Here is a 26775-nt window from a genome sequence, read left to right as displayed (position 1 = left end):
TTACTGTAATTTCATATTTCCCTCCAGGTCCCGTAGCAAAGGGAGCACGGGCTGACATAAAACTACAGTCGCCCGGGACTCCCACAGGTGGACGGGGAAATGTGCAGGAGCAGACCCTGCCATCTCTCAGTGTGTACAGCAGTGCTGAGGGATGGCAGGGATGGCTCCTGCACATCTCCCCGCCCGGCTGCGGGAGTCCCGGTTGGCTGCAGAGTTATGCCAGCCCGGGCTCGTTACCATGGCGCCGCAGGGATAATATATCACGGAGTCCTGGGCGGCTGCAGAGTTATGCCAGCCTGGGCTCCTTACCACGGCACCGCAGGAATAATATATGACGGAGTCCTGGGCGGCTGCAGAGTTATGCCAGCCTGGGCTCCTTACCACGGCACCGCAGGAATAATATATGACGGAGTCCTGGGCGGCTGCAGAGTTATGCCACCCTGGGCTCCTTACTACGGCATGCAGCCATAATACATGACGGAGTCCTGGGCAGCTGCAGTGAAGCCAGCCTGGGCTCTTTTTAACTTACCACAGTGCCGCAGAGATTTTCTATCCCATAATGTAATATCAAATTTACCGCCGGGTCCCGTGATTGGCTGCACGGTCCCAGCCAGTCACGGGACCCAGCGTAAAATGTGAAATTACAAGAGTGGATAGAAAAACTCTGCAGCACTGTGGTAAGTTAAAAAGAGCCCAGACTCCAGCGGGAAATATAAAAATTTGCTCTCCAAAGCCGTTTTGGAAGCCAGGTCCGGGCTGGCTTACATTTACGGTGTTTTGGAGGGGTTGCGACTTTTTGTGCGACTTTCCTTGATATATCCCTGACCACTGCAAAGTGAAAAATGAAATTCACTTTCGTAAGCTCTTGTGTAGATTTTTGCTTACAGCTAAAAGTCGCACACAAATTTGCTTAGACGCTAGTGCGACTATTTTGTAAGCAAAAAAAGAGCTCTAAATCCCTTGATAAATGTCCCCCATAGTGGTCAAGTTACAATGGCCTCAGGTTACAATATTTACACCATACAATGATCTTTTCTAGGCCATTGTAATTGGAAACCACATTCAGCATCATGTTGAAAGAAGATCAGCACAGTCTTTTCACTGGTACTGTAAAACACCTGTATTAGTGAAAAGAGTGCACTGTCTGTCTAGTGCCGCCTCTACAGCACAATGCGGTTCTATATGTCCTATACTGGTATCAGGGAGGGGTTTCTGTTACACTTTGTACTGTACAGGACTTTGAGGAAGTTAATGTCTTTTACATAGAAAGTGATTTACAGCTTCCAGCAGTTATTATTATTGTTTATTTTGAGAGTCCCCATGGTTACTTCTAGAGAGGAGGGAACTTACAGTAAATTCGATTCATCACGGACTTCTCGGCTCGGCAGTTGATGACTTTTCCTGCATAAATTAGTTCAGCTTTCAGGTGCTCCGGTGGGCTGGAAAAGGTGGATACAGTCCTAGGAAAGAGTCTTCTAGGACTATATCCACCTTTTCCAGCCCACGGGAGCACCTGAAAGCTGAACTAATTTATGCAGGATAAGTCATCAACTGCCGAGCCGAGAAGTTCGTTACGAATCGAATTTACTGTAAGTTCGCTCATCTCTAGTTACTTCTGCAGGCACCATCACTTAGGGCATTAGATGTAAAAAAAAGGTCTTTGTACCTACATTGCCCAATGTTTGTTAGCTGAAATTCTGCTGTGTGCACAGTGCAGTAGAATCCAATTGCAAACAATGGGACTCCACCAAATTCCGCTCAGAAATTCTTTTTTTTAATATATCAATTGGCTCCAGAAAGTTAAACAGATTTGTAAATTACTTCTATTAAAAATCTTAATCCTTCCAATAATTATCAGTTGCTGAAGTTGAGTTATTATTTTCTGTCTGGCAACAGTGCTCTGGAACTGCACAGCGTAGAAGAGGTTTGCTATGGGGATTTGCTTCTATTCTGGACAGTTCCTGAGACAGGTGTCATCAGAGAGCACTTGGACAGAAAAGAACAACTCAACTTTAGCAGTTCATAAGTACCAAAAGGATTAAGATTTTTTAATAGAAGCCATTTACAAATCTGTTTAACTTTCTGGAGCCAGTTAATATATTAAAAAAGTTTTTTCCTGGATAACCCCTTTAAGTTACAATGCCTTTACCTTACAATGGTCATCCTGGAACACTTTTAATAAATGATGTTTCAATTCTTTGACAATGATTCTGTGGGGAATCGTGCCTTTGCACTTTAAAATTCTGCTCCACATCTGCTTTGACAAAGAAATGATGAGGAATTGAGGAGGAAAAGAAGGAAGAAAAATAATATGGATTTTTGGCGAAAAAATGAAACGAATATGATGCAAGTGGGCAGCAGAAAAGGCAGCACTTCATAGCTAGCAACTAGTCCTCCTACTACTACTGACAAGGTCGGAGGCTGGGCTGTTGAGGTGAGGAGGAATAACATATTTTTGCATAGGACTGTATGTTGTAGGGGGTGATGTATTTATACATAGGACTGTATGTTGGAGGGACTAAGGGGAAATGGGGTGATATATTTTTTTTTTATATGAGACTGTATATTGGAAGGGCTAAGGGGATGGAGTGATGTATTTTTACCTAGGACTGTATGTTGGAGGGGGTGATGGATTTTTACATAGGACTGTATGTTGGAGGGGCTAAGGGGGCACAATTTTCTGCTCTTGCATTGGGATGAAAAAAAGCTAACTACAGATCTGTATGTTCACACTACAGAATTCTGCAGGAAAATTTTCCTCACTGAATTACTGTTAAATCTGTGCCCTTTCTACTCTGTGGTACTAGAGCTAAAATGAGGCAGGATCAATGCTTACAGTGGGGCAAAAAAGTATTTAGTCAGCCACCAATTGTGCATGTTCTCCCACTTAAAAAGATGAGAGAGGCCTGTAATTTTCATCATAGGTATACCTCAACTATTAGAGACATAATGAGAAAAAAAAATCCATAAAATCCCATTGTCTGATTTTTAAAGAACTTATTAGCAAATTGTGGTGAAAAATAAGTATTTAGTCAATAACAAAAGTTCATCTCAATACTTTGTTATATACCCTTTGTTGGCAATGACAGAGGTCAAACGTTTTCTGTAAGTCTTCACAAGGTTTTCATACACTGTTGCTGGAATTTAGCCCATTCTTCCATGTAAATCTCCTCTAGAGCAGTGATGTTTTGGGGCTGTCGCTGGGCAACACAGACTTTCAACTCCCTCCAAAGGTTTTCTAGGAGATTGAGATTTGGAGACTGGCTAGGCCACTCCAGGACCTTGAAATGCTTCTTACGAAGCCACTCTTTCGTTGCCCGGCCGGTGTGTTTGGAATCATTGTCATGCTGAAAGACCCAGCCACATTTCATCTTCAATGCCCTTGCTGATGGAAGGAGGTTTTCACTCAAAATCTCCCGATACATGGCCCCATTCATTCTTTTCTCTTAAACGGATCAGTCGTCCTGGTCCATTTGCAGAAAAACAGCCCCAAAGCATGATGTTTCCACCCCCATGCTTCACAGTAGGTATGGTGTTCTTTGGATGCAACTCAGCATTCTTTCTCTTCCAATCACAACGATTTATTATTTTTTTTACCAAAAAGTTCTACTTTGGTTTCTACTGACTATATGACATTCTCCCAATCCTCTTCTGGATCATCCAGATGCTCTCTAGCAAACTTCAGACAGGCCCGGACATGTACTGGCTTACGCAGGGGGACACTTCTGACACTGCATGATTTGAATCTCTGGCGGTGTAGTGTGTTACTGATGGTAGCCTTTGTTATTTTGGTCCCAGCTCTCTGCAGGTCATTCACTAGATCCCCCCCATGTGGTTCTTGGATTTTTGCTCACCGTTCTTGTGATCATTTTGACACCACGGGGTGAGATCAAGGGAGATTATCAGTGGTCTTGTATGTCTTCCATTTTCTAATAATTGCTCCCACAGTTGATTTCTTCACACCAAGCTGCTTGCCTATTGCAGATTCAGTTTTCCCAGCCTGGTGCATGTCTACAATTTTGTTTCTGGTGTCCTTGGACAGCTCTTTGGTCTTGGCCATAGTGGAGTTCAGAGTGTGACTGTTTGAGGTTGTGGACAGGTGTCTTTTATACTGATAACAAGTTCAAACAGGTGACATTAAATACAGGTAACAAGTGGAGGACAGAGGAGACTCTTAAAGAAGAAGTTACAGGTCTGTGAGAGCCAGAAATCTTGCTTGTTTGTAGGTGACTATATACTTATGTTCCACTATAATTTGCAAATAAATTCTTTAAAAATCAGACAATGTGATTTTATGGATTTTTTTTTCTCATTATGTCTCTCATATTTGAGGTATACCTATGATGAAAATTACAGGCCTCTCTTCTCTTTTTAAGTGGGAGAACTTGCACAGCCCGGGACATCCAGATAGGGCAGGAAATGTGTGCACAGCCACAGCAAAGAGGGAAGGGCAGGAGCTCCAGGATCATAAAAGCCCCATTACAAGCTCTGATACTTCTCCGGGATCTCTTCCAATGTAAGCATGTAGGGATGTAGGGCAGTGTATTAGGGCATGAGTGCACCTACTGTTGGGTTTTGTCGGAGGACTGAATATGTTCAATCTTCTGCTGGATTCTGAATCCTTGTTGGAAGTTCAGTTGCTAAACGTCCGACGTGTAAACTGGGCACCACAAAACCCATTGAAATCAATAAGCATGCAGTGCAAATCAAACTTCCACAAGGAAATTAAATGCAGATTCTTCGCAGTGTGAACAGGGCCTTACACAGTGATTTGTAATTCTAGAATTCTCAAGGTTCTTAGAGCAGCCTGAACTCTGTGTGGTGTAAACATAGTCTTGATAATACTCCTGACAGATCCAGAACTTCAGAAAAGAAGGATTTAGGGAATTTCTCACAGCCTCACAAAAACTCAGTAGTGCAGCCAGGCGGTAAAGAAAGCAAGTCAAGTGCTTGCCTGCATAGCTAGAGGTATAACCAGTAGGAAGAGGGAGATTGTGATCCCATTGTATAGAGCTCTAGTAAGACCACATCTGAAATATTATGTTCAGTACTGGAGTCCTTATCCACAAAAAAAGATATTGAAAAAAAAAAACAGGTCCAAAGATGAGCTACAAAATTGGTGAAAGGTCTTAAGCATAAAACATATCAGGAAAGAACTTAAACTGTATAGTATGGAGGAAAAAAGGGAAAGAGGGGATGGAGATGATGGTTACAGGTAATCACAGAATTACAGAGATGTCTCCAATCCCAGTTGTTTAACCCCCTAAATGTTGTGGTCAGTAGCATCTAGGCAGTTAGACAGAAGTGGGGCGGAAGAAGGGGTTACTTTTTCGCACCCATTGGCCCCCCCACTCCCTCTGCCTGCCATAACAGTACTCCTATCACATCCTGCCAGCAGCAGAGTGTAGTAGGAGAATGCTAAAATGACAGTACACTGCAATACATTAGTAATAGCATCGGGATATGCAGGAATGTCTTTACAATTAAAATAGAACATTATTTTTCCTGCATGATGAATAGTGTCAGAGCAAAAAAAAAAAATCAATCCAATGGCAGAATTTCTGCTTTTTGGTCAACGTGTCTCCATAATAACAGGGGTTTATAAGTGATGGAAGATTTATACGGACTATAGCTCATGGTGCAAAAAACATCATGAGCCCTCACACAGCTCTGTAGATGAAAAAAAGGTATAAGGGTCAGAATGGATCAGAAAGCTATATGTATACATATTTGTTTATTTATTTTAAAGATGAAACTAAACAAAAATTGTAACTTTTGTATTCCTGTAAAAGGTACTTTGGTAACATGTATTTATTGATTTTTAAATATCCCCAGACAGCCTTCATAAAAAAATAAAAATAGAAAAACGGTACTTATCTTCCTTGGTCCCCTTTTGCTCACTTCCTGGTGCTGGGGGTTAATATGTCACATTGTCGCTCATGATTGCTGGTGATTGGCTGAGCGCCATGTCTCTTGCCAACCCCAGCACCAGGAAGGAAAATTCAACAGAGATTGGATAATGGGGTTGGCGTGAGACATGCTGCACTGACAATCACTGGCCACAGTGGTCCCGCCTCAGTCAGTGGTTGGCTAAGTGACAATGTACAGTATTTGCCCCCAGAACCAGGAAGGGAAGTGTGGTGGCCCAGTACAGGATGGTGTTTCCCCGTACCTTCCCTGCCCTGTCAGGCAGTGTCCCTCAGTGTCCCCAGTGCCCCCTGCAGTTGTTTCCCCCATGTAAATAGGTTATGTATTATATTGTGTATTGTACCTTTAATAAATGTACCATGTGATTGTTACCCAGGAGGTACTAGTGACCAACTGACCCAAAGGTGACCTATGGAGTTCCTGCTAGTCTCCCCATATAAGCCCGGGGTGGAGCTAGCTTCGCTCTCTTTGAGCTCTGCTCTCTTTGTGTGGTGAGGTCCAGTCCAGTCAAGTTGTGCCTATAGTGAGCAGTGGCGGCCTCAAGTCCTGCAGCTTCAAGTCAAGTCCTGCAGCCTCAAGTCAAGTCCTGCAGCCTCAAGTCAAGTCCTGCAGCCTCAAGTCAAGTCCTGCAGCCTCAAGTCAAGTCCTGCAGCCTCAAGTCAAGTCCTGCAGCCTCAAGTCAAGTCCTGCAGCTTCAAGTCACACCCCGCCGCCATACTACAGAAGGGTTACGGACACTAGGCACCACAATACCGGTTGCTACAGGGAAGCGAGATATATATACATATATATATATATATAGATATATATATATATATATATATATATATATATATAATTTTTCTTTTTTTTTTTTTGGGGTGGGGGCTTCTCAATAGATTATATGATTAAAGGGATACTCCGGTGGAAAACTTTTTTTTTTTTATCAACTGGTGCCAGAAAGTTAAACAGATTTGTAAATTACTTCCATTAAAAAATCTTAATCCTTCCAGTACTTATTAGCTGCTGAATACTACAGGGGAAATTCCTTTCTTTTTGGAATATAGAGCTCTCTGCTGACATCTTTGTCCATTTTAAGAACTGTCCAGAGTAGGAGAAAATCCCCATAGAAAACATACGCTGCTCTGGACAGGTCCTAAAATGGACAGAGATGTCAGCAGAGAGCACTGTGCTCGTGATGTCAGCAGAGATATTCAGCAGCTAATAAGTACTGGAAGGGTTAAGATTTTTTAACCCCTAAAGGACCAAGGACGTACCGGTACGTCCTTGGTCCTGCTCTTCTGATATAACACGGGGTTACACAGTAACCCCGCGTCATATCACGGCGGGCCCGGCGTCATAGTGAAGCCGGGACCCGCCTCTAATAGCGCGGAGCGCCGATCGCGGCGTTGCGCGCTATTAACCCTTTAGCCGCGCGCTCAGAGCTGAGCCGCGCGGCTAAAAGTGAAAGTGAAAGTTCCCGACTAGCTCAGTCGGGCTGTTCGGGATAGCCGCGGCTAATCGCGGCATCCTGAACAGCTGACAGGACAGCGGGAGGGCCCCTTCCTGCCTCCTCGCTGTCCAATCGCTGAATGACTGCTCAGTGCCTGAGATCCAGGCATGAGCAGTCATGCGGCAGAATCATCGATCACTGGTTTCTTATAAGAAACCAGTGATCAACATAGAAGATCAGTGTGTGCAGTGTTATAGGTCCCTATGGGACCTATAACACTGCAAAAAAAAAGTGAAAAAAAAAAAGTGAATAAAGATCATTTAACTCCTCCCCTATTAAAAGTTTGAATCACCCCCCTTTTCCAATAAAAAAAAACACAGTGTAAATAAAAATAAAAAATAAACATATATGGTATCACCGCGTGCGGAAATGTCCGAATTATAAAAATATATCATTAATTAAACCGCTCGGTCAATGGCGTGCACGCAAAAAAATTCCAAAGTCCAAAATAGTGCATTTTTGGTCACTTTTTATATCATTTAAAAATGAATAAAAAGTGATCAATAAGTCCTATCAATGCAAAAATGGTACTGTTAAAAACTTCAGATCACGGCGCAAAAAATGAGCCCTCATACCGCCCCATACACGGAAAAATAAAAAATTTATAGGGGTCAGAAGATGACAATTTTAAACGTATTAATTTTCCTGCATGTAGTTATGATTTTTTCCAGAAGTCCAACAAAATCAAACCTATATGAGTAGGGTATCATTTTAATCGTATGGACCTACAGAGTACATATCAGGTGTCATTTTTACCGAAAAATTTACTACGTAGAAACGGAAGCCCCCAAAAGTTACAAAACGGCGTTTTGTTTTCCAATTTTGTCGCACAATGATTTTTTTTCCCGCTTCACCATAGATTTTTGGGCAAAATGACTGATATCATTACAAAGTAGAATTGGTGGCACAAAAAATAAGCCATCATATCGATTTTTAGGTGCAAATTTGAAAGAGTTATGATTTTTTAAAGGCAAGGAGAAAAAAACGAAAATGCAAAAACGGAAAAACCCCCGGTCCTTAAGGGGTTAATAGAAGTAATTTTCAAATCTGTTTAACTCTCTGGCACCAGTTGATTAAAAAAAAAAAGTTTTCCCCCGGAGTACCCCTTTAAATAAAGGATGCTGTAAAAGAGGACAACTTGTCCTACAAGAAACAAGCCCTCTGAAAAATAAAAAAAAATCTACGGGCAGTCGAGGGCAGGGAGAAAAAATACAAAAAATGGAAACTGGTAAGGCTATGTTCAAACGGCGGAAAATGTGCGGAAATTCCGCACATTTGCATATTCCACAGACATTAGGCCCACTCGAAAATGTGCTGTCTCAATAGAACACAATGCATTTCTGAGTGAAATCCCAATGGGATGGGTTCTGCCTTGCAAATTCCACCGTGTGAACATAGCTTAAAGGGTACCTCTCATCAAAAAAAACTTTTGATATATTATAGATTCTTGTTTGCAGAATAACTTTACAATTGCATGTTATTAAAAAATATGCTTCTTTCTATTTAATTTTACACTTTGAAAAAATGACCACTAGGGGTCTCCCTACCAGTCCTGGCAGCAAGCATTTCAGACTCATGTTGGAGTCCTAAACACTCAGAGCTGCAAGCCTGCTTTGTTCACAGCCAAACAGGCTGTGAACAAAGCAGGCTGGCAGCTCTGAGTGTTCTCCTTTGTGAACAAAGCAGAATGGCAGCTCGTAGTGTTTAGGACTCCAGCATGAGTCTGAAATGCTTGCTGCCAGGACTGGTAGGGAGAACCCTAGTGGTCATTTCTTCAAAGTGGAAATTAAATAGAAAGAAGCTAATTTTTTTTTACTAACATGCAATTAGAAAGTTATTCTGTATACATTAAACTATAATATATATAAAAAAAATGTGAAGAGAGGTACTTTTTAATGGCGAGTAGTGTTGCTCGCGAATATTCGCAATTCGAATTTTATTCGCGAATATTGCATATTCGCGAATTCGCGAATATTCGCGAATATAGCGCTATATATTCGTAATTACGAATATTCGTTTTTTTTTTTTTTTTTTTTTCTCACAGTACACATCACAGTGATCATCCCTCTCTGCTTCCAGCTTATGTGGTGTAAGAAGGCTCTAATACTACTGTGTGAGACTGGTGTGCGAATTTCCGCATATGCGAAAATTTGCATATGATAGGTTTCGCATATGCGAATTTTAGCTTATGTTAATTTTTGTATATGCAAATTTTCGCATATGTTAATTTTCGCATACACGAATATTCGCATATGTGAATTTTCGCATACGCGAATATTCGCATATGCGAAAATAAAAAGAGAACATTACGAATATGCGAATATTCGCGAATATGACGAATATTCGTCCATATATTCGCGAATATTCGCGAATTCGAATATGGCCTATGCCGCTCAACACTAATGGCGAGGTGACATGGAGCAACCAGTGTGACATGGTGGTCTTTGGTCACACAATCTATATTGCAGTCAAAGTCGCTGTTAAGTCCTAGCCCAGGAAAGAAACAATATAGAAAGTTATAGAAGGGCGGACTACATGGACCAGTTGGTCTTTTCCTCCAAAGGCTGTCCGGGCATGCTGGGAGTTGTAGTTTTGCAACAGCTGGAGACACACTGGTTGGAAAACTGTGCCTTAACCTGTGACTCTCCAGCTGTTTCATCATGGCATGATGGGAGTTGTAGTTATGCAACAGCTGGAGGAACTCAGGTTGGGAAACACTGATATAGACACTATGGGGGAGATTTATCAAAACCTGTGCAGAGTCAAAGTTGCCCAGTTGCCCATAGCAACCAATCAGCTTGCTTCTTACATTCCTAACAAGGCCTGTGAAAAATGAAAGAAGCGATCTGATTGGTTGCTATGGGCAACTGGGCAACTTTTCCTCTGGACAGGTTTTGATAAATCTCCCCCTATATAGACACCATGGAGAAGTTTTATCAAAACTTGTGTAGAGGAAGAGTGGTGCAGTTGCCCTTAGCAACCAATCAGATCACTTCTTTCATTTTCAAAGAGGCTTGTGAAAAATAAAAGAAACAATCTGGTTGCTATGGGCAACTGCACAACTCTTCTTCTACACAAGTTTTGATAAATCTCCTTCAATTTGATTTTATGCTGAGGATCCAGGGCAGTGTTTTCCAACCTTGTGGCTCTTTAGCAAAACTACAACTCCCATCATGCCGTAGTTTTGAAAAACCCAGAGAGTCCACAGGGTGGAGAACTGTGCTCTTAGTCCATGGCCTCTACTCATTTTGGGGGCGAGAAATGACCCTATTTGACGCTTCAATAATGTATTTTGGCAGCAGAAACTAACAAGAGCGAGCCGTAAGCCCGGAACGCGTGTTCGACTCTATTGTTTCCGGGGGGAGTCTTGTTTGGTTGCACGCACGTGGAAGTGACAGGCTCGCGGCGGCAGTGCCGGGTATCTGTGTGTACGGTATGTGCAGTGTGTTTATATGGGAGGCCAGGGGGATCTGTGGATAGTAGTGTGCTCGTGACGTCATCATTATAAGACGTGATGTCATGAGTAGCAGCGCTGTGAGGAAGAGCAGGGCTCTCTTAGCCAAGCATTGTTACTGTACCTTTTAGCATTTGGTGACTAAACATTGAGTTGAACGCACAATGTGTATGTGTTCCTAATACAGGGTTGGCCTTTATACTGTGGGTGTAGAGAGAAGAGGTTTTGATGCAATAAAGGGGTTATATATATATAGTCCAGGGTTGACGAACCAGTGTGCCTCCAGCTGTTTCAAAACTACATCTCCCAGCATGCCCGGACAGCCTTTGGCTGTCCGGGCATGCTGGGAGTTGTAGTTTTGCAACCCTGGTTGGTGAATACTTATCTAGTCTATTAGGTTAGGGCACCTGGTCATAAAAGAAGTGCTATGTGCATTTATTTCCAATGTCTATTGTAACATAGCAGAGAATACTGACTTTATTAGAGCTGTCTGTAGCCTCCGGTATCAGGAGCGCCGGTTTCTGCTGACCGTCTGCTTCCCGTAGCCGCCTAGCGCTGTAGACGTGATGTTTGTATGGATACAAAAATTCAAGGGTTTTTGTTTTTGTTCCCCCCCCCCCAAAAAAAAACAGCACCTCACCTGTCCTCAGGTTGTGTGTTGTATTACAATTTGCTCTATTCACTTTAATAGAACTGAGCTGCAGTACTAAACACAACCTAAGAACAGGTGTGGTACTGTTTTTTTCTCCGTAATCCTGGATAACCACTTAAAGGGGTACTCTGCCCCTAGACATCTTATGTTATCCAAAGGCAGGACCCCTGCGATCAGACATCTTATCCACTATCCTTTGGATGTCTAGGGGCAGAGTACCCTTTAAAGGGGTTATCCAGGAGAAAACTTTTTTTTTTTTTTTTTTAAATATCAACTGGCTCCAGAAAGTTAAACAGATTTGTAAATTACTTCTATTAGAAAAAAAATCTTAATCCTTTCAGTACTTATGAGCTGCTGAAGTTGAGTTGTTCTTTTCTGTCTAAGTGCTCTCTGATGACATGTGTCTCAGGAACTGCCCAGTTGAGAAGCAAATCCCCATAGCAAACCTCTTCTACTCTGTGCAGTTCCCGAGACAAGCAGAGCTGTCAGCAGAGAGCGCTGTTGCCAGACAGAAAACAACAACTCAACTTCAGCAGCTGATAATTATTGAAAGGATTAAGTTTTTTTTATAGAAGTAATTTTCAAATGGGCCTTTTTCATTCCTAGCAGTCTCCCAGTCTGACTGGGAGCTCATGGTAAGTGAGCTTTTACACCCTGTTCACACTGGTGTGGTGCTGTGCGGCGTCCGTTGCTGCCGTGGCGCAGTGTCTGTAGGGAGGTGCGACCCAGAGACTGGTTTGAGTGGCATTGGGGCCGCTCTGCCAGTGGGTCGTTTCCCCTGTGGGCACTGATGCGGTGGCGGTCACTGCCCAGTGCTACGCCATTTTATGCTAGGGACATTAGGGACCCACTCTAAATAGGTGGCCGTGAAGTGGCGAGCGGGCTTGTACTTTTTGATCAAAATGTATACTAACAACCTGTTTTTGAATTTATGATGAGAAGCAATTAGATCAAAATGCAATATGTAGATGTGCGACATGTCTGTTTTCTACTTGAATTCACACTAATTTACAAATCTACTAAATAAAAAAGATAATTGAGGCTCAAGGTCTATAGATAAAGTACACACTTGTTTATTGATCATAAAATATTCATTATTAAATATCAAACTGACAATCCGGGATCACAGGGCCCTTGTGTATCCACAGAGTCAGAGAGATTTCAGATTAATAAAGTATATATCATATAAAATAATAAAATATATAAGACCACTCTAAATACAATAAATAATATATAATTGATAATAAACAATATATTATATTATATATAGCAGCTTCTTCAGATAGGCACTCCAAATATCAATTTATGTGCCATAGAGCTATTAATCAATGTCCATTAAAGTGCAGTTGCAGTCATAGAAAAATCACAGTTCCTCACACTTATTGTGTGTCCTTTGCACTGTAACAATTATGTAACAGTTATGTGTCAATCAGGTTTCCCCACATCAAAGATCGCCAGTGCAACAATTTTCCTCAATGTAACAATATCAGGATACTGTGTTTGCTCAGTCAAATAGCGCTGGTTAAAATAATAAATGCCGGCAATTGATTTAAACTATGCGCATAGAAAAATATTGGAGTTCTCTCACCAATCTAGATGTGGGATGAAGATGTTGTAGTGACCGCTCAGTGCTTGCTGGAGACGATGTGTAGCAGCCGTCTGTACCCACTCTCTGGCCGGAGAGCGCACCGCTGGAATCTCGGCCAACTCCCAATTCTGCGGAGCTTTCGGATGGTGGGCAATGTTCTCAGGGGCTGCAGCGCTTCCACAAGCAGATGCTCCTGAGTGGCGTCCTCGTGGAGATAGTGCGCGTTCCTAGTCTCGGACGGCACGTTCAGGAGGCAAGTCTCTGTATGTGATTTCTATGGACTGCAGATAGTAATAGGCATATAGGTGGTCTTATATTCTCTAAGGGGGGGTCGCTGGACGCGTTTCAGCACCCACTAGGTGCTTTCTTCAGCAGCTTAAGTATATAGGTGCTGGGGGTCTGAGTTGGTTAATTATATATGGTTATACTCTGCCCCTCCCAATAATGATATCACACAAAAAAGTAAACATTATAGTAGGTCTTAATTTATGAATGACAATTTTCAGTGAACCAAATAAAGGGGAACACTTACTCAACAGGAACTTATAGTAAAGTTTATAGATGTCTATATAAAAACCCATTAAAATATCTGTATAAGATCTATGTATATAAAAAATATGTATATAAAAATAAAAAATAATATATAATATATATCTATATAAAAAAAATTGAAATATCTAAAAATAAGAATAAAAAATGGAATAAAAATGGATTCCAAAAAGAGCACTGTGTTGGAAAATAATAATATAAAGATTATATTAATACTAAATTATATTGATATAAAATTGTACACATGAATAAATTAAATATAAATATGAATAAATCCTGAAGAATAATATGGTAAAAAACACATATGTATAAATAGAGATTATATATAAATAAATGTGTTAATCCTTCCTAAAAGGGATAGATGTCTGATAATAGTATTTAATATAATTATTAAATAGTGTATACCTCAATAATTTAAAAATATCTAATTGGGCTACAATAAATTCTAATATAAATTATATACAACATACTAAGATAAATCAGTAAATCTATAAAAATATTAGTAAGATATAGTAATAAGATATCAATAAAAGTACCAATAAAAAACGCCAATAGAAAACAGCAGTAAGACATGAAAATAAAATATAGTAATATCCTAGAAATGAGCATGTCAAGGTGTATTATATGACTGAGCAAACACAGTATCCTGATATTGTTTCATTGAGGAACATTGTTGCACCGGCGATCTTTGATGTGGGGAAACCTGATTGACACATAACTTACAAAATTGTTACAGTGCAAAGGACACAATCAGTGTGAGGAACTGTGATTTTTCTATGACTGCAACTGCACTTTAATGGACATTGATTAATAGCTCTATGGCACATAAATTGATATTTGGAGTGCCTATCTGAAGAAGCTGCTATATATAATATAATATATTGTTTATTATCAATTATATATTATTTATTGTATTTAGAGTGGTCTTATATATTTTATTATTTTATATGATATACTTTATTAATCTGAAATCTCTCTGACTCTGTGGATACACAAGGGCCCTGTGATCCCGGATTGTCAGTTTGATATTTAATAATGAATATTTTATGATCAATAAACAAGTGTGTACTTTATCTATAGACCTTGAGCCTCAATTATCTTTTTCATTTAGTAGCCTTTTGCAGACACCTTAGGTACAAGTGCCAGTTTGAGCTGCCCAGGTCATTTGTGAAACTTTCCACAAGAGCCTCTCCACCTTTTGTATAATTTACAAATCTGTTTAACTTTCTGGAGCCAGTTGATATAAAAAAAAGTTTTTTTTTTTCTTGGAATACCCCTTTAACCCCTATCCTTTTTGATAAGTGATACATTTTTGTGCACGATCCTGCTTCAAATCCTGTGCATCAAATATGCACAGGATACTGTATGTGTGAATAGACCCCAAGTTTGTACTCACACGGTGGGATATCCGCTGCAGATTCTGCTACCCATTAATGTCAGTGGGCCCCCAGAAAATTGGCGAGTACACCACTATTGTGAATTTGAGGTCAATGGGAGCAAACTATGCAGCCGATTTCCCACAGTGTAAAATAAGTGGCAGAGGTGGTACATGTGAATGTACACTTAGGTGGGGAGATTTATCAAAATCTGTGTAGAGGAAGAGCGGTGCCCATCGTAACCTATTAGATAGCTTCTTACAGAGGTCTTGTTAAAAATGAAAGAAGCGATCTGATTGGTTGCTATGGGCAACTGCATCACTATTCCTCTCTACACAGGAAAACTCCTTGGGGGAGATTTATTAAAACCTGTCATTCAAAAAGTTTTACACTTGGGTTAAGGGTGTTTAACCCCTTCCCGACCTATGACATACCTGTACGTCATGGGTGGCAAGGTGTTCCCGACCCATGACATACAGGTACGTCATGGATATTACTGCCGCTACTCGCGGCATCCCGCAGCGCCCGGAAAGATGGTGGCTATCACTGATAGCCAGCCATCTTACCATGCGACCACGGGGGGTTTCGTCCCCCACCCCCCCCAGCGATCGCTGCTATCAGCTGGTCAAATCTGACTAGCTGATAGCAGCGTTTCGCTATGAAAATACTTAGCAGCGCGGTGTGTGAGTCCCGATCACGGGGATCGGGACACACACCGCTCTGCTAAGTGTCCCTGACCCGTCCCCCGGCGTCACTTACCCGTCGGAGCGGTGTCCCGAGCGGTCCCGGCGTCCTCCGTGCGGTCCCGGCTTCCTCCGTGCGGTCCCGGCTGCGCTGCGTCCCGGAGGTGAGTTTCCGGCAGCAGTGCGGCATCTTCATTGGCAGCAGTGAGATCGCCGTAAAGCGATCTCACTGCTGCCTCTGAGAGTTTCAAAACTGCAACTCCCAGCATGCCCAGACAGCCTTTGGCTTTCTGGGCATGCTGGGAGTTGTAGTTTTGCAACATCTGGAGGTCCACAGTTTGGAGACCACTGTATAATGGTCTCCAATCTGTGCTCTTCCAGATGTTGCAAAACTACAAATCTCAGCATGCTCAGTCTGTCCAGGCATGCTGGGAGTTGTAGTTCTCTAACATCTGGAAGAGCACAGATTGGAGACCATTATACAGTGGTCTCCAAACTGTGGACCTCCAGATGTTGCAAAACTACAACTCCCAGCATGCCCAGACTGCCCAAGCATGCTGGAAGTTGTAGTTCAGCAACATCTGATCCTTCAGATATTGCCGAACTACAACTTCCAGCATGCCTTGGCAGTCTGGGCATGCTGGGAGTTGTAGTTTTGCAACATCTGGAGGCACACTAGTTGGGAAACATTGTCCGTTTCCTACCTCAGTGCCTTCAGCTGTTGCAATTGTTGCAAAACTATAACTCCCAGCATGCACTGACAGACCATGCATGCTGGGAGTTGTAGTTTTGCAACAGCTGGAGGCACACTGGTTTGGAAACACTAAGTTTGGTTGCAAAACACTTGAAAGTTTATTACTTAACTTAGTGTTTCCAAACCAGTGTTCCTCCAGCTGTTGCAAAACTACAACTCCCAGCATGCACGGACAGCCAAAGGGCATGCTCGGAGTTTGCAACAGCTGGATGTTTGCCCCCTCCCCCCAATGTGAATGTACAGGGTACACTCACATGGGCGGAGTGCCGCAAGTTTGAGATGGCGCAAATTTTGCGCTGCAGCTCAAACTTCCAGCGGCAAACTTGCTGTGAACCTCTGCCCATGTGACTGTACCCTAAAAACACTACACTACACTAACACTAACCTAAAATAAAAAGTAAAAAACACTACATATACACATACCCCTACACAGCCCCCCTCCCCCCAAAAAATGAAAAACGTCTGGTACGCTACTGTTTCCAAAACGGAGCCTCCAGCTGTTGCAAAATAATAACTCCCAGTATTGCCGGACAGCCATTGACTGTCCAGGCATGCTGGGAGTTTTGCAACAGCTGGAGGCACCCTGTTTGGGAATCACTGGCGTAGAATACCCCTATGTCCACCCCTATGCAAATCCCTAATTCAGGCCTCAAATGCGCATGGCGCTCTCACTTTGGAGCCCTGTCGTATTTCAGGGCAACAGTTTAGGGCCACATATGGGGTATCGCCGTACTCGGGAGAAATTGCCTTACAAATTTTGGGGGGCTTTTTCTTCTTTAACCCCTTATGAAAAGGTGAAGTTGGGGTCTACACCAGCATGTTAGTGTAAAAAAATAAATTTTTTACACTGACATGCTGGTGTTGCCCTATACTTTTCATTTTCACAAGAGATAAAAGGGAAAAAAGACCCTCTAAATTTGTAACGCAATTTCTCCTGAGTACGGAGATACCCCATATGTGGGCGCAAAGTGCTCTGGGGGCGCACAACAAGGCCCAGAAGGGAGAGTGCACCATGTACATTTGAGGCGATTTGCACAAGGGTGGCTGATTGTTACAGCAGTTCTGACAAACACAAAACAATAAATATCCATATGTGACCCCATTTTGGAAACTACACCCCTCACGGAATGTAATAAGGGGTGCAGTGAGCATTTACACCCCACTGGTGTATGACAGATTTTTGGAACAGTGGTCTGTGAAAATGAAAAATAAAATTTTTGATTTGCACAGTCCACCGTTTCAAATATCTGTCAAACGCCAGTGGGGTGTAAATGCTCACTGCACCCCTTATTACATTCCATGAGGGGTATAGTTTCCAAAATGGGGTCACATGTGGGGGGGTCCACTGTTCTGGCACCATAGGGGCTTCCTAAATGGGACATGCCCCCCAAAAACCCTTTCAGAAAAACTCACTCTCCAAAATCCCATTGTCGCTCCTTCCCTTCTGAGCCCTCTACTGCGCCCACCGAACATTTTACATACGCATATGAGGTATTTCCTTACTCGAGAGAAATTGGGTTACAAATTTTAGGGTGATTTCTCTCCTTTTACCCCTTGTAAAAATTAAAAAATTGGGTCTACAAGAAAATGCGAGTGTAAAAAATGAAGATTTAGAATTTTCTCCTTCACTTTGCTGCTATTCCTGTGAAACACCTAAAGGGTTAAAACACTTACTGAATGTCATTTTGAATACTTTGGGGGGTGCAGTTTTTATAATGGGGTCATTTATGGGGTATTTCTAATATGAAGATCCTTAAAATCCACTTCCAACCTGAACTGGGCCCTGAAAAATTAAGATTTTGAAAATCTTGAGAAAAATTGGAAAATTGCTGCGGAACTTTGAAGCCCTCTGATGTCTTCCAAAAGTAAAAACTTGTCAATTTTTTAATGCAAACACAAAGTAGACATATTGTATATGTGAATCAATATGTAATTTATTTGGAATATCCATTTTCCTTTCAAGCAGAGACTTTCAAAGTTAGAAAAATGCTAAATTTTCAAAATTTTCATGAAATTTTTAGATTTTTTACCAAGAAAGGATACAAATATCAGTGAAATTTTACCGATAAAATAAAGTAGAATATGTCACGAAAAAACAATCTCGGAATCAGAATGATAAGTAAAAGCATTCCAAAGTTATTAATGTTTAAAGTGACAGTGGTCAGATTTTCAAAAAATGCCCAGGTCATGAAGGTGAAAATGGGCTGGGTCATGAAGGGGTTAAAAAAAAAAAAAAAAAAAACATGTTTAGCTGTCAGTCCTGCTGTCTTCCTTCTGAAAACTTAGAGGCAGCAGGACCAAAAGCCATCAGAGTAGGGGAGTTGTTTATTTGCTATTTATTTTTTAAAGCACCCCCACTCAGGTTTAAAACGTTTTGTATGCCCCCAACAATATATGATGCAATCTAAGCAGCTGTGCTCTTTCAGACTAATCCTATTAATCTTATAGAAGTTGATTTTTCAAGCTCTGTAGTAGATTTTTTTTTTTGCATAAAAAAGTTGCACATACTTGCGCACGTACGACTTTTCTATACATGCTGCGATTTTTAGATTTTTGCTCATCCCAACGCACATTTCTGAAATCTACTCACATATAAAATTTTCTTTTTGTGCTTTGCAGTGGTCATGTATTTATCAAATGCGATAGTCCCTATTTACGAAGAAAAAAAGTTGCATCTCCGTTTAAAAGTCACATATGTATTCCAGGTCCAACCTGGCTTACAGAAAGGGCATACGTCTGCAGAAAAGGACATTAACACCCACTTTAACTAACACTCCCCGCTGCGCTACATATATATAGCCCCCCGCTACACTACCTATATATATTGCCCCCAGCAGTGCTTATATGTGTCCCCCCACCCCCCCACCCCCAGCGAGCGCATACATATGTCCCTTGCAGCGCTATCTGTAAAGTATACTTCACAGCGCAGCGAGGGACATGGGGGACCAACACACATTTTAGGACTACTACTCCCATCATGGACAGACTCCGTCCATGATGGGAGTTATAGTCCATGGGCTTAGGTGCAGATCGCAGCAGGACATTATCCAGAGACGTGCTGCGATCAGCATTTACTAACTGTAAAAGCCAGCGGCACATGCAGCTCCACTGCGCTCCCGATGGGGAATACTGTATACGGTGTCATAATTCATAATCCCCGCCGCCGGAACACGGGAGCTCTGATTGGTTAAAAGCTTTTAACCAATCAGAGCTCCCCTCTCCCGGCGGCGGGGATTATGAATTATGACAGAGTATACAGGAGCCGGCGGGCAGCGCAGTGGAGCCGCATGTGCCGCTGGCTTTTACAGTTAATAAATGCTGATGTCTCTGGATAATGACCTGCTGCGATCTGCACCTAAGCCCATGGACTATAACTTCCATCATGGGCATAGTCTGTCCATGATGGGAGTAGTATTCCTAAAATTCCCGTCCGAAGAACAAAAATGGAAAACATCTTTACATATTCCACCTCCCATACCCATCACAATACAACACAAACCCATTTAAACACACTATTTCACTTATACAACAATGGCCCCTACTGGTCAAATAAAATCACTACAACTCCATCACTTCTAAACCTGCCCTTATTACTTTAATCTACTGTTGCCACAAGTCTATGAATAACTTCCCACACCTGTCAATCACAATTAACTGAACGTTCTAATGCAACCACAAGTGTGGATGTGATTACTAGTATCGGTATCTGGGCCGATACTGGCCATTTCCATGGTATCGGGGACTCGTTCAATGTCCCCGATACCATGTCCGATACCTGTTGGCGCTCCGCTGCCTGGTGTAGTGAAGAAAACTGTGTCTTGAAGCTTTCTGTGATCTTCACTACCGGTTCTCCCGTCTGCATCATGGCGATCGATGGAGGAGCATGTGACACACATGTCACTCCTCCTCCCCTGCGCCCAGCGTAACGCTACGAAGGAAACAGAGTGACGTGTATGTCACATGCTCCACCATAGATCGCCATGATTCGACGGGAGAGGACGGAGCAGCGGAGCGGCAGCAGCCGACAGAGGACAGACGGCTCCAGGTGAGCTGTCTACAAGGGTGAGGGCTGCGGTCTACAGGGGGGTCCTACTAATGTCTAAAGGGGGGTCCCTGCTAGCTTTCTAAAGGGGGGTCCCTGCTAGCTTTCTAAAGGGGGGTCCCTGCTTATGTCTACAGGGGGGGCCCTGCTAATGTCTACAGGGGGGGGCCCTGCTAAGGTCTACAGGGGGGGCCCTGCTAATGTCTACAGGGGGGGGGGGGGGGGGCCTGCTAATGTCTACAGGGGGGGGGCCCTGCTAATGACTACAGGGGGGGGCCCTGCTAATGTCTACAGGGGGGGGGCCCTGCTAATGACTACAGGGGGGGGCCCTGCTAATGACTACAGGGGGGGGGCCCTGCTAATGTCTACAGGGGGGGCCCTGCTAATGTCTACAGGGGGGGGCCCTGCTAATGTCTACAGGGGGGGCCCTGCTAATGTCTACAAGGGGGGGCCCTGCTAATGTCTACAAGGGGGGGCCCTGCTAATGTCTACAAGGGGGGGCCCTGCTAATGTCTACAAGGGGGGGCCCTGCTAATGTCTACAAGGGGGGGCCCTGCTAATGACTACAAGGGGGGGACCTGCTAATGTCTACAAGGGGGGCCCTGCTAATGTCTACAAGGGGGGGCCCTGCTAATGTCTACAAGGGGGGGCCCTGCTAATGTCTACAAGGGGGGGCCCTGCTAATGTCTACAAGGGGGGGGCCCTGCTAATGTCTACAAGGGGGGGCCCTGCTAATGTCTACAAGGGGGGGCCCTGCTAATGTCTACAAGGGGGGGCCCTGCTAATGTCTACCGGGGGGGGGCCCTGCCAATGTCTACCAGGGGGGGCCCTGCCAATGTCTACCGGGGGGGAGGGGCCCTGCCAATGTCTACCGGGGGGGCTGCTAACGTCTAAAGGGGGGGGGGGGGGGCTGCTAACGTCTAAAGGAGGCCCTGCTAAAGTCTAAAGGGGGCCCTGCTGTCTAAAGGGGGGAGGGGGCAGCTAATGTCTAAAGGGGGGTCCTGCTGTCTAAAGGGGGGGTCCTGCTGTCTAAAGGGGGGGCCTGCTAATGTCTAAAGGGGGGCCTGCTGTCTAAAGGGGGGAGGGGGGCTGCTAATGTCTAAAGGAGGAGGGGGCTGCTAACATCTAAAGGGGGGGCCCTGCTAATGTATAAAGGGGGCCCTGCTAATGTCTAAAGGGGGATACTCCCTACTATTAAAGGCAATCTTACAGCAGAGTCACCTGCTCTAACTTCAATTTATAGGTAGATGCAGGTGACCCGGTTTCTACCGCTGCTCACCATGTGGTCATCGGTTTCACAGCCAGTGCAAATTCCCTGTTCTGCCCAATGGAGAAGAGAGAAATCTTGGCTCATACTACAGCAGCCGCCCCCATTGTACACAACAAGGACCCACATATCAGTATGGTAAACAGCGTCAGAAACCGCATCACCCTGCTGTCAGATTCCCTTAAAAATAAAAGTACTCGTACTTGGTATCGGCGAGTACTTGAATTGAAGTATCGGTACTCGTACTCGGTCGTAAAAAAAAAAAAAATGGTATCGGGACATCCCTAGTAACCACAAAGTACATGAATTACTTCCATCTCAACCATTATCTAGTTAACCTATGATTGGTGAAAAGCTTTTCACCAATCAGAGCTCCCCTCTCCCGGCGGCGGGGATTATGAATTATGACAGTGTATATGGCTTGTTAACTTAATAAATGCAGATTGCAGCGGGTCTCTGGATAATGACCTGCTGCGATCTGCACCTAAGCCCGTGGACTGTTCTAATGTAACCACAAAGTACATTAATTATTTCCATCTCAACTATTATCTAGTTAACCTATTGACCTTTGCTGTAACTCAGAGTTAAATATACACTCGCAACACCATTCAAACACCGCGTTCCTCTGGTCTCCCATGCAAGACTTAGCCAGACCTAAAGCTGCTCAACTTCAACGTGATGCCTGCCAGCTCTGCCATAGACCTAAATAGGTCTATTGGTTTCAATGGGGAACATTTCTTAATGTTATAGATATACCCTGCGGAAGCCCTCAGCATTTATAGCTGAGGTCACGGGGAAAATTTGAAAAGTTTGAAGCCCCCACACGGTATAAATACTTGCAACTTACACTAAATAAATGGATCTGACGAAGAGAGGACTCCCCTCTAGAAACGCGTTGTCCTGCACCTCTGTAACTTATATTGCTCTTGTTACCACTGTACCTTGAGAAATAAAAAGTTTACACAGCATCTCTGCCAAGATCGCCTGTTTAATTTAAGTGCCAATTCCCAGCCCTGATTGTTACAGCAGGTCTATTGCTCTATAGACAAACTCAGCATGTCTAGTGCTTTACAGGGCTCCACGACATTGGGCCGGTTTGAGTTCTGATTGTTACAGCAAGTCTAGTTCTCTATAGAGAAACCCAGCATGGCTAGTGCCCTGTACATGCCCCCAGTAGGGCTAGTGCCCTATAGGACTTCAAGTCATTGGGGCTGTCCCCAGTCCTGATTATTTCAGCAGGTCTAGTGTTTTATAGATGAACCCATAAATATTTTTTTTTCTTGCTGGTAAACAAATGCTATGATGTTCCCTCTCCTTAAGTAATAACCTGTATTCATTTTCCTTTGTAGCGCTCACTTTGATTTAGTAACATACTAATGCCCAGACAAAATACTCAAGCTCAGAAGTTTTTCTCCTAGTGAAGTCAACAGCATTTTCTTGGCCAAAATGGATGAAGAACCAGAAAAAACTAAGAGATGGGAAGGTGGCTATGAGAGAACTTGGTAAGATGTTCACAGAATTGTTTTCTTTTTTTTATTTGTGTCATAAATTTTTTACAGGCATATGTTGGAGAAAAAAGTTGAAACAATTGGCTCACCAATACCGGTAAATTCAGTCTTTATTCATGCATCAACCTAAACACTGAGGCGGGGAGCTGCAGAGAAGTTTTAACAGGAGCGAGGAGTCAACGCGACAGCTGTTTCCTACGTCATCACGTACTTCATCAGGCGTCTCTGACGCCTGATGAAGTACGTGATGACGTAGGAAACAGCTATCGCGCTGACTCCTCGCTCCTGCTAAAACGTCTCTGCAGCTCCCCGCCTCAGTGTTTAGGTTGGCACATGAAAATCGCATGAATAAAGACTAAATTTACTGGTATTGGTGAGTCGCTATTGTTTTAACTTTTTCTCTAACATATGCCTTTGTGATATCTACATTTCCACAATAGAGCACCACCAAAATACCATTAATATGTGCATATAGTCCCGCGTAGTAGCAAAGCCCTCCAGAAGTGCAGGGTGCCAGACCATATCTACTTTTGCAAAATTTTTTTTACAATTGACATATTTGTCTACTTCAGGGAGGTTCTCAAAGAAGATGAATCTGGATCACTGAAGGCTACAATTGATGATATTCTGTTCAAGGATAAAAGGAAAAGGTAATGGTTGATTTCATAGCAAGGGAACCTGTGACATAGGATATGGTACTCATCAGTGTAATAAACGTCCTTTTTTACTACACTCTGTGACATTGCAGCCATTGTGAATTGCCTCATGCCCTCATTCAATAATGTGGTACAGATGTACAGGCTGGTTCTGTAGCTTGAAGTGAACTTGCCAGATCCATAGTGCTCCACAAACTACTCCAGGACCTTCTAAGTGTAGAGAACAACATTCTGGCACTGAGGGAGATATATTTAACTATTTTTATTTAGCATTCTCTTTTTTTTTTTTTGTCCATAGCAACCAATTACATACTGCTCTGTTGCTATGGGCAACAAAGCGAAACTTACTATAAGACAGCTTGATAAATTGTTCCCTGTGCAATATGCTAATGACCTGTAACTAGTCATGGAGGAGGAGTAGATGCAGCCTCTTCTAGTCGTGCTGGTCGCACCCTCCCAGTCAGGCATGATTGTATGTATTGTACCTTAGAGCCGATGAATGAGATAGAGGGGTTTGCCTTCCAGAAGACTCAGCTCAGATGCAATGCTAATGTAAAATATAATGATTGCTACACCTAACATTAAAGAGTACCTGTCATGAAAAAAAGTTTTAATATGTTGCACAGTAAGGCATTCTTAACAAGTTCCTAATTATGTTATAATTATTTTTTTTTATATTTTCATGTTTAATTTCATTTTAGAAACCCACCACTAGGGGTCTTCCTACATGAACCGGCCGATAGTCTGTTATAGATTTCGGACTCATGCTGGCCTGAGTCTAAAATCTCAGGCTGCAGCCGGGACACGTGAGGAGCACAGCGCTGCTCCCTTCCTGTCAATCAGACAGGCGGGAGTGAGTGCTGTGCCCGCAGATGCTCCGGACATGGCCCGCCAGCTGGAGACAGGTGACAGGGACAGGTTACAGAGCTGTGGAAGAAGTTCTCACCTTCTCCCAGCCTGCAGCTTCTTACTCCGCTGCTCCTTATTGGTCCAGACTCTGCCAGCGTGAAGTGAATGTGGAAGTGGGCCCCCCCCCAAGCAGGCTTCAGTGACGTAGCACCTGCTGGGGCACACCCACATCCTACTGCCAGCAGCTCACACTATGTGAGCATGAAAATAGGTAAGAAAAAGAGCTTTCTAAAGCTCTTAAAAATTTATGTCTAAAGGGGGCCCTGGGGGGGGGGGGGGGGGGTGTTAGGTGTAGTTAGGGAACATAGTCTGAGTTAAAAAAAAAGCTTACTTAGTGACAAGTACTATTTTTAAAGGGGTTATCCACCATGAGGTGATTTTAGTATGTACCTGGCTGGCAGTAATGGTCATGCTTAGGAAGGATCTGCGCTGGTCTTGGGGCTAAATGGCTGTCATGAGATTACCATAACACTGTGGCTAGCTGTTTGTGAACTTGTATTTCCGGTTTGACTTTTCTTTTTTTGACTACAAATCCCACAATTCCATTTTCCTCCCTCCCACACATCAGCCACCCCACCCACTGAAACATAAATGAGCTGCATCCATTCAAAGACCTGTGGTTTTCAATCAGGGTGCCTACAGCTGTTGCATTAGTTGTGGATTGCTCTCTCTCCCACCAAGCGATCCCTCCACCCATTGAAGCAGACAGGCCCCCTGTCATCAGCTGACTAGTGAGTCAGGTCTTAGCCGCATTGCAAGCTGGGAAAATTCCGAGACAGCAGTCATTTTGTATGCTGTTAAAAATAAATATTGGGGTGAAAATCACATAAGAATTGTGAGAAAACTGTCACACACAGGTAAAGACACTATATTATGAACTACACTAACTTTACAGCCCCTGTAGCATAGTCAAATAAAAAAAAATCCTGGAATACCCCTTTTAACCAATCTCAGCTTATTATTGAGGCCCTGTTGACATAAACAGAGGGTGTTCACACAGCCGGCATCTCTGCATCTGTAGTTATATTCTGTGTGCATGTGTCCATAGAGAACTATGGCTTTTTTTCTTGGAGTATTTTGTTAACTCTACAAATATAAAAGTTATAAACTTTAACCGTTTTACGCAAAATCAGGTACATGTACGTGGTGATTAGGGATGACTTCCCGCATCACTACGTACATGTACCTGATGGAAATAAACTGTCACAGCTCCGCCGGACACTGTGACATTTTATTGAGCTCAGCTGTGCTGCACAGCCGAGCCTCCCTGAAGCCAGCGCAGCGGTCCCCCAAATACATCAACATGTCCCGCAAAAAAAGAGTCCTCACACAATTGCGTCAGTGAAAAAATAAAAAAGTTACAGCTCACAGAATACGGCGACTTACAAATATGATTAAAAAAGTTTTTCTGCCATAAATGAACTAAAATATAAAAAAGTATATAAATTTGGTATTGCCATAATCGTATCCCCCTGCAGTGTAACGTTAACATGTCATTTATACCACATGACGAACAACCTAAAAAAAAAAAAAAAAAAAAAAACAACCGCAGAATAGATTTTTTTTTTTTATGTATACCACCTCATAAAAAATTTTATATAAAATGATCAGTGTCACATGTACCCCAGAATGGTACCAATGAAAGTGTCAACTTGTCTCCCAAAAATATTTTTGCACCCCAAGGCTCCTGTAATTTTATGATACCAACAAAATATCCTTAACTAAAAGGATGCCCCAAAATCCACATAGCACGACTTCATGTCTGAGGCCTGTGTTAGAGACACGTAGCGCACAAAGGCCACATATGAGATATTTCTAAATACGTCAGAATTTGGCAAATAAAACTTGAGTTGTATTTTTGTCAACACCTACTGTGTTACAAAAAAAAATTGATTAAAATGAAAAATCTACATAAAA

General features: G+C 42.8%; 1 protein-coding gene across 5 annotated transcripts in view; it reads left to right on the top strand.

Annotated features, from left to right (window-relative positions):
• Positions 1 to 10462: 10462 nt before the first annotated feature.
• Positions 10463 to 26775, top strand: part of GTF2H2 (general transcription factor IIH subunit 2) — a 54239-nt gene continuing 37926 nt past the window's right edge. The window contains exons 1-3 of one of the 5 annotated variants that reach the window (XM_056539623.1): positions 10463 to 10853; positions 23204 to 23287; positions 23866 to 23943. In XM_056539623.1, the coding sequence (XP_056395598.1) occupies positions 23232 to 23287; positions 23866 to 23943 (134 nt within the window). In that variant the 5' untranslated portion in view covers positions 10463 to 10853; positions 23204 to 23231. Of the gene's footprint in view, positions 10854 to 10904; positions 11043 to 23134; positions 23288 to 23865; positions 23944 to 26775 lie in introns of those variants that run through there. The other 4 variants (XM_056539601.1, XM_056539616.1, XM_056539610.1 and 1 more) reach the window with 4 other exon arrangements.

The sequence above is a fragment of the Hyla sarda genome, chromosome 1 (genome assembly GCF_029499605.1).
Source record: "Hyla sarda isolate aHylSar1 chromosome 1, aHylSar1.hap1, whole genome shotgun sequence".
NCBI classification, from domain to species: domain Eukaryota; kingdom Metazoa; phylum Chordata; class Amphibia; order Anura; family Hylidae; genus Hyla; species Hyla sarda.
Note: the sequence above shows the minus strand (reverse complement) of the source record. Positions and strands in the feature narration are given on the sequence as shown.